Source organism: Physeter macrocephalus, chromosome 2 (assembly GCF_002837175.3).
Source record: "Physeter macrocephalus isolate SW-GA chromosome 2, ASM283717v5, whole genome shotgun sequence".
NCBI classification, from domain to species: domain Eukaryota; kingdom Metazoa; phylum Chordata; class Mammalia; order Artiodactyla; family Physeteridae; genus Physeter; species Physeter macrocephalus.
Window position 1 is genome coordinate 2,810,460 of NC_041215.1, and position 9,053 is coordinate 2,819,512.

The window sequence follows — 9,053 nt, forward strand, 5'->3', positions numbered from 1 at the left end:
ACTTCTGAATGCTGGAAGCTAACAAAACACACACACACACACACACACACACACACACACGCACACACACACACACGCACACACACACAAAAGGGGGGATTCTCCAAAAAAGACAGAATAGAGGTTAAGAAAGAGGAACCCAAGCAGTTAATGTAAGCTAATAATGAGGGAAATATATGTAATAAGCAAAATTATAGCAGGAGTCTTCTATGCTTATTTCCCAGGTTTTTTCCCCTTATTATTTAGTGAGATTTCTTTTCCTGTTATAGCATATACAACAGTAAGAATGGCAGTTCCATAACACTTGTGCTTCCCTTCCCCAGTCATTGCCCTTAGCCAGGTAAACCATTCAATTCACAGCATCCTTTTCCAGAGCCCCAGCATAACCTCAACATCTGTCTTACCCAGGTCTGATGTTAAGGTTGTAACCGCATCTCATTCCCCTGCTCCCAGTTATGGCAGATATAATCAGTGGGAAACAATCAGAGATTTTCCTTTTGATTCTAAATTTTGGAAGTCTCTTATTTCATTAAAGAAAGTATCATTTCCTTTTGTACAAGTGGCAACTGCTACTGGCTTTAGTGGCTGCCAGCCTGGCAATGCCTTCATCTCCCAGCGGTCCATCAGTGTAATAAAGATCTCCCTCTTAGGAAGGAAATTCTGGGAAGGAAGGAGATGAGACTTTATGGGTGTGGGGTGGAATAAGGAAGGCAAGGAGGGTTGTCATACCTATAGAGGAACATCAAAACCAAACCTCAGCTCGGTCACTTTTGTTTACAGCAATGTGAGTCTAACTGCTAGATTTTAAGTTTTTTGAGGGCAGGGCCTCCAATTTTATGTTGAATAACATAGATTGAATAAAGCTGACTGGAGTGAATAACGATGTGGCCACGTCTTCTCTTCCATAGTCTTACAGCCACCACGGAATGCAGAGCCACTTGAGCACAATGAAATATAGTTTCCTCTTTCAAAAGTATTACTTTTTCAAGGTCATAATGGTATACTAATTACTGTTTTAATTAACACAGATGTGTCTGAAGCAGTCCAAAAAAACAAGTATGCCAGATTGCAGCTTTAACACAGCGATAAAAGTTGTGATTCTAAATAATTAATCCTTCTTGATGATAGGTTGTCCAGTCCTTTAGAATCAAAATTTTTTCCCCATTACAATTCTTCGCCTGCCTATTCCATCTTGTGCTGAAGAATATAGGATCTTTACTTCCCCCATAAGGACATCAGCATAAGAAGTCCCCAAAAGATGACCCAGTTTTCTCCGTTTGCCCCTGACCTCCTTAACAGACCCAAAATGTGTAAACCACCACCACTACCACCAAATTACCCTAGCTTTCTCCATCACATGTAAGCAGTGCTTTTCTTTCCTGGGAAAGGGAAGTGGGGGGAAATGTCTACCTTGATTTATATTGAATTGGAGGCAAAGGTAGAAAAGCAGTGGTTGAAAACTGCCCTCTCCTGCAGTACCCTGCTTTTTCAGACCTTCATGCCTGTGCACATAATCTTTCTGGAAAACTCTTCTCTCCCTTCAAGTCCACCTGAGAAACTGTGATTGATCCTTGAGAAGTTACCTGCTCTGTGAAGCCTTTCCCACCCTGCTCTCCTGCCCAAGCAAAGTCAGTCTCTTCTATTCCCATAAAATCTTGACAGACCTCTCTGATAGTGTTTGTCACATGGTATGGAATTATTTATTTACAAATCTACTTCTCCCAGCAGACTGAACTCCTTCAGAGCAAAGATTTTGTTTCATTCGTTTATCCTAGCACCTCACACAGAGTAGCTATTAAGTGAACGCTATCGTATTGAGTTGAATCTTTATGAAACTTACAATATCTTTCTAAGGTAAGTTAGGATGAGATCATGAGAGAGAGTACAGAATGTGGTATGGAGTAAATTCCAAGATACGCTTCAGCCAACACAATGGTGTTGTCATTCTAATGTACAAATTATAAGCAAAGCCACATGGGCTTCAAAGGATGCACAGAAGAAAACCTGTGTGTGGAAAGGTTTCAGTAAGGCAGAGAAAGGGGAGGAAACCTTCACCCTGGACGAGTCCTGTTTCATGCTCTGCTGGAATTATTGGTCCTTCTTAACCTCTTTAGTAAACATGTGGTTTTCATAATATACCTATCAGTCAGGATTCAAACAGGGAAAAACAAACACTGTGACACTGTTGGAACAGGGAATTTATTTTAGGAATTAGGCCTTGTACAATCTTGGGTGAAGATGGGAAAATAGGTCCAAGGGGGAGAGTTGGAAGTTCAGGAGAAAAATCATTAATAGGCCCTCCTGAAATAATGGCATGGATGAACAAGTTGGAGCTTGCAGGGAAAGCTAAAAGCTAGAGACATACAGCTGCTGGGGTGGGACCCTGAAAGGATGTGGGGTGATAGGGGGAACTTGTGTAGTGGTAAAGAAGCAATGGAAGACTGTTGCCTCTGCACAGCTCCTGCTCTGTACGTGTGCTGCCAAGCACTTGGTGGTAGGCTTGGGGTCACTGGTCAACAGGCCTTGTAATTCTAGACACAGAGCAGGAAAGAACAAGGAGAAACTAAAACCCAGTGGTATTTCTACATCTTTTTCCCACACCTCTAATCACAACAACCTTCAGAAAGTCATGGCTGCTACTTCACTTCCACCTTCTAAATCTCATATAGATTTCTGTTTTGCTCAATTCTAGCCCACAACCGTACAGGGAAATGGGTTCTGGGAAACTTAATTCTTATTTAGCCCAATAGACACAGTACAAAACCACAATAATATGCCTCTAAATTTTGTAAATTGAATTTAGTTTCAATTTTAGAAGCAGTACTCACTTGAACAGGAAAAAGCAGAGCTAAGAAACATGTATGACTTTATAATTTTTTACAAAGCATTCTTAGGTATCGCCTGGTAACATACCTTACTAGCACACATTTCAGAAAGAGAAACTGTTAGTTGTAAATGCTAACTATAAAAAACTGTAAGGTGATTATATAAATATTTCTTCATCTTTTGATGGTCAGACATAGAATTTAAGTACGGTTTTTAAACAATCACCTCTTTAGATCTGAAAAAATGTCAAGGAGAAAAAGGAAGTAACATTTATTGTGCACTGTGCCAAGAATTTCTTATGTGTCTTATTTCATTTAACTCATGTACCAAACCTGTGAGGCTCCTAAGAGTGAAATAACTCAATATCAAGTGCATGTGAAAAGGTTGAAAATTCATCCCACAATTCAGAGTAACGTATATCTCTAAGTTATCTTTTTCTCTTGACTTAGTTTGTTATTTACGCCTACTTTTTTTAACTTCTTATTGAAGAAGAGATAACATATATATTAAAGTACATAAAGTGAACTAATCTTAGGATTAGTACTCAATGAATTTTTGTGCATCCACATGTATATCCACATATGTAATCATGTAATCACCATCCAGATAAAAATATCAAACTTTTCCAGTACCCCTTGATGGATTTTCCTTGGGCCATTTGTACTTCCCAGGTAAACTGCCTTATGTATTTATATTTTTCATTATGTGGATGATGTAATTCTTGGAACAATGGTAGGGGGAAGTGAACAATAGCAGTAAAGTGAAAATGTTGAATAATGTGCCTCATAACTGCTTTGAATTACATCTACTTATGTCACTTTCTCATTCTGCTTTTACCCTAAAACAGGTAATCAGATCCTGTCCCTTGGGAGCCTCTCAAAAGATCAGATTTATCCAATGAAACTCAAGGGCATCTCCATCTGCTATTCAGCTCTCAAATCTGCCTTGTGTGGAAATTATGTCAGCTTTGGCGTCTTCAAGTTGTATGGGGACAACCATTTTGACAATGTACTCCAGGCCTTTGTCAAAATGCTGCTGTCAGTGTCCCACAGTGACTTGCTAGTAAGCAATCATGCATCATGGGAGTCTTTGTATGAAACGTGAAGTAACACCACCACAGGGTTGGAATTGTTATAATGAAGCCCAAGGCGTTACAATAGCACCAGATCATTTTATGTTTTAGGACATCTTCTTGATTTAACTTACAGGATTTGAATAACTATAGTGGCTGTATTTATATAATTAAATGTGCAGTTTTGAAAACTGCAGCTACCATCTTCTGATAAATTGGTCATCTCAGGTGTTCCAGGTTCTGTGTCTAGAGAAAATATAATTAGCAATTTCAACTAATTGCTTACAACTATACTCATAATTCAGAGAAGGTCTGTGTTTCCTGGAGCAGAAAATGCAGAATGACTGTATGACTTCTCCTTCCTTCATTTCTACTCTGTGTACTCCCCTCGCTGTTTGGCCTTGCTTTCCATTAAAATTCGGGTGTGGTGGACAGAGTGCTAAACTGGAAGTTGAGCAGCCTGGTATGTAGTCTCAACTGTGCCACTTGCTGGTCATTTACCTTGAATAAATCACCTTCTCTATTTCTCCAGGCTTCAATTTCCTCACCTTTAAAAGTAGTAAATTAAACAAAGTGATCTCTAGGTCCCTTTTCTACTCTACCATCTAGTCTCTGTGATTTATGTCAGTTGTTTTCAAACTTTGAGGCCCATCAGAATCACCTGGGGTGCTTGTTGGAATTCAAATTTCCAGGCTCCTCCACTGAGCTGAGTCTGAGTCATTATCAGACTTTTTAAAAAATATCTCAGCCTGATTACACAAAAGCCAATATATGCCCAATGTGGTTGCAGTAATTACTTCAGTAACACAGCCAAATTCATGCTCAGGCTTAGTTTAGGCTTTCCCACCTGCTCCCAGCCCAAGGTTACAAGTAAGATCCGGGAGCCTTCATTAGTCAGCCTGTATGAGAAATGCTCCTTTGACATTCTAATGCATTAGAGGTACCCTCTTCCACCTTTCTAAGCTAGTCTTCATAAAACCACATCTCGGGAATTCTCTGGCAGTCCAGTGGTTAGACTCTGCAATTTCACTGCCAGGGACCCAGGTTCAATCCCTGGTCGGGGAACTAAGATCCCACAAGCTGCGCGGCGTGGCCAAAAAAAACTAAAAACAAAAAAAACCACATCTCAAGCCAAAGTTGTCAAGCCTCTTTGCAGTAGAATGGAATGCTCATTGAAGGCTGCCTGTACAACAGAAATTACAAAGTGGAAACTTGAGTCAGATCAGCCATGTGTCACAGCCTCCTCATTGAGGGAACTCTTCACTACAGTTGAGGCCCACCAAAAAAATCTGATATGGTTCCAGGAATTTCTCTATTCTTTTTTCTAGTAGACAAGCAAACCTCTAACTCAGTAATCTCAAAATTGAGGGTGCATAGGACTCCCTTAGTGTACATTTTTTAAATGCACGTTTCAGGACCTCATTCCAGAGGTTTTCATTTTGTAAGTCTGAATTGGGAATCAGAAAACTGCATCTTTAACAAGCACACCATGTGATTCTTATGGAGATAGTCAATCTCACTTTAATAAATATCGATATGGTTTATTTCTCTTATAAGTGTTGTGCTTCTTTGATACTGGTTTGGGTTTCATTTGAGGTTTTCCAGGTATCTTTCTCATGTACTTATCCTTTGCCCGTTGTATATGGTAAATATTAAGCCATTTACCAAGTTATGATTTAATTAGATGGGTTGGCATTGTGTAAATATAGCAGACTATGATGCCAAATGCTATTATAATAGCAAATGTCTTTGTGTTTAAAAAAAAGGTTGCCTAGCCACTATTAAGCACGGTTCAGTGTTACAATATTCCAGCCCAGAAAAATCATTCAGTCTTCAATACTGCAGCGATTTTAATTGCACTTAAGTGTTAACCACATAAGGCAAAATTGAAATTACTTACTAGGGTATGCTGTAGCTTCAAATTAGGATTTCTAGAGATCAAGAGATTTTTATTAGAACCCCTTTAAATACTGAATTGAGAATCATTATGTCATTTGTTCCATATATTTATGTTTATTTTATGTATTTATGTGTAAGATCACCATTTCTAATATTATAAATGGCAATTTTCACTGAACTGTGACACGTCTTTTGCTTCCCTGTGGCTTGACATTTAGTATTTCTGTTATAGCAATATCGGAAACTGAGCCAGTCTTATTATCCACTCCTGGAATGTCTCACCCAGGACCACATGAGCTTCGTCACCAACTTAGAGCCTCCTGTACTCCTATATGTTCTCACATCTATCTCAGAGGGACTCAGTACTCTTGGTAAGTATCACGGAGAACATTGTTTTCAGAGGAAAGACTTGATTGTGGTCTCTTAATGTATGTGCTTTTGAGATGATCATCCTACAAAGGGGGAACGATTATTTACCCAAACTGAAAGATTATTTTATAACTGTTACCTGCAAGAGAGAAAATGCCCTTTTTTCATATTTTGATATAGTTTATTTTTTAATCAGCTTAATTAAAGTATAATTTACACACAGTAAAAATTACTGATTTTAAGTGAACATTTCAATGAGTCCTTACAAACATATATACACAGTCATGAACCACCACAGCCAAGATACAGAACATCTTCATCACCGCAAAAAGCTCCCTCCTGACCCCTTCTAATCAATCCCTTTCCCCTAGTCCCAGCCCCAAGGAACCACTATCTACTTTCTCTCACTGTAGTTTGCCTTTTCCAGAATTTCATATAAGTGAAATCATATAACCTGTAGTCCTTTGTGTCTGACTTCTTTCGTTTAGCATAATGCCTTTGAGATTTATCCACGTTTTGTGAAACAGTTAGTTTTTATCTTTCTGTTGCTGAGTATTATTCTATGGTATGGATTACCACATTTGTTAATATGTTCACCAACCGATAACATTTGGGTTGTTTCCATTATTTGGTTGTTTTGAGTAATGCTACTGTGAACATTCATGTACAAGTCTTTCAGTGGACAGATATTTCTCTTGAATAAATACCACAGTGGAATTTCTGGGTTGTATGCTAAGTGTATATTTAACATTATTAAAAACTGCCGAACTCATGGACATATATACACTACCAACTGTAAAATAGATAGCTAGTGGGAAGCAGCCGCATAGCACAGGGAGATCAGCTCGGTGCTTTGTGACCACCTAGAGGGGTGGGATAGGGAGGGTGGGAGGGAGACGCAAGAGGGAGGATATATGGGGGTATATGTATATGTATAGCTGATTCACTTTGTTATAAAGCAGAAACTAATGCACCATTGTAAAGCAATTATACTCCAATAAAGATGTTAAAAAAAAAAACAAAAACTGCCAAACTGTTTCCCAAAGTGATTGTACCATTTCACTCCCCCAAGCAATGTATGAGGACTCCAGTTGCCCTGTATCTTCCCTAACACTTGCTATTATCAGTCTTTTTAATCTTAGCCATCCTCGTGGGTGTGAAGTGGAATCTCCTTGAATTTTTAATTTGCATTTCACTAATGAATGATGATTTGAGCATCTTTTCTTGCTTATTTGCCATTCATCTATCTTCTTGGTAAAATATTTGTTCAAATCTTCTACCCAATTTCTTTAACTGGGTTGTTTTATCTTGGAAGAGTTGTTATATATTCTGGATACAAATCTTTTATCAGATATATGTTTTGCACATATTTTTTCAGCCTTGGCTTGTCTTTTTTATTTTCTTAACAGTATCTTCTGAAGAATAAAAGTTTTCAGTTTTGAGGAAGTCCAATTATTTTTTTCTCTTACAGTTCATGTCTTTTTGGTCCTATCCTAAGAAATCTTTGCTTATTAACCCAAGGCCATAAAGGCTTTTTCTATGTTTTCTTCTAAAAGTGTTATAGTTTTAGCTCTTATGGTTAGGTCTATGATCCATTTCAATTTAATTTTTGTATGTAGTATTATGAGGTAAAAGCTGGGATTCCTTTTTTAACATGTGGATATTCAGTTGTTCTAGCATCTTTTGTTGAAGAATATCCTTTATTTGTTAGACTACTTTGTGCCATTTCTATACTGTCCTAATTTTATAGTAAGTCTTAAAATCAGATAGTATAGCCCTCTGATTTTGTTTTTCTCTTTTTAAATTGTCTTGGCTATTCTGGGTCCTTTGCCTTTTTTATAAATTTAGAGTCAACTTGTCAGTTTCTCTTGTTAGAAAAAAAATGAGCAGGGGAATTATTATTGGGTTACATTGAATCTCTAGCCCAGTTTGGGGAAAACTGACATCTTAGCAATATTGAGTGTTCAGTTGCCGGCAATGGCATATCTTTCCATTTATTTAGATCTTCTTTACCTTTTCTCAACAGCATTTTTGAAGTCTTGTCCATATGTTGTTGTATTTATAACTATTTTCTGTTTTTATGCTGTTGTAAATGGTATTGAGTTCAATTTCTATTGTTTTTGCTACCATGTAGAATTGCAATTGATTTCTTTGTATGCCGACCATGTATCCTGTAACTTTGCTAAATTGACTTATTAATTCTTGTAACCTTTTGTAGATTTCTTAAGATTTTCTGCATAGATGTATCTGAAAATAAAGATAGTTTTACCTCTTCCTTTCCAATCTGTATGGCTTTTTTTTGGCCGCACGGTATGCAGAACTTCCCCAACCAGGGATCGAACCCGTGCTCCCTGCATTGGAAGTGTGGAGTCTTAACCACTGTACCACGAGGGAAGTCCCTGTATGGCTTTTTAAATTTTTCTTACCCTATCACACTGGCTAGAACCTACAGTACAACGTTGAATGGAAGTGATGGTAGCGAGCATTCTTTCCTTGTCTCCAGTGTTATGGAGCAAACATTCATTCTTTTTCACCATTCAGTATAATATTAGCTCTAGGTTTTCTGTAGAGGCTCTTTATCTTGTTAAGGAAATTCTCTTCTTTTGTAGTTTTCTGAGCGTATTATCATGAATGGGTGTTGAATTTTATCAAATTCTTTTTCTACATATACTGAGATAACTATATGGTTTTTCTTTTTTGATCTGTTAGTACAGTACATGATATTAATCACCACATTGATGGATATTTGAATGTTAAAACAGCTTTCGGGGCTTCCCTGGTGGCGCAGTGGTTGAGAGTCCGCCTGCCGATGCAGGGGACACGGGTTCGTGCCCCGGTCCGGGAAGATCCCACATGCCGCGGAGGGGCTGGGCCCGGGAGCCATGGC

At 38.2% G+C, this 9,053-nt stretch overlaps 1 protein-coding gene across 7 annotated transcripts in view; it reads left to right on the top strand.

The window, feature by feature from the left end:
• RANBP17 (RAN binding protein 17) overlaps window positions 1–9,053 on the top strand; it is a 328,773-nt gene that overhangs the window by 280,547 nt on the left and 39,173 nt on the right. For all 7 annotated transcript variants that reach the window (XM_028497353.2, XM_028497354.2, XM_028497356.2 and 4 more), the window contains 2 exons: window positions 3,674–3,888; window positions 6,030–6,168. In XM_028497353.2, coding sequence (XP_028353154.1) covers window positions 3,674–3,888; window positions 6,030–6,168 — 354 coding nt within the window. The remainder of the gene's footprint in view (window positions 1–3,673; window positions 3,889–6,029; window positions 6,169–9,053) is intronic.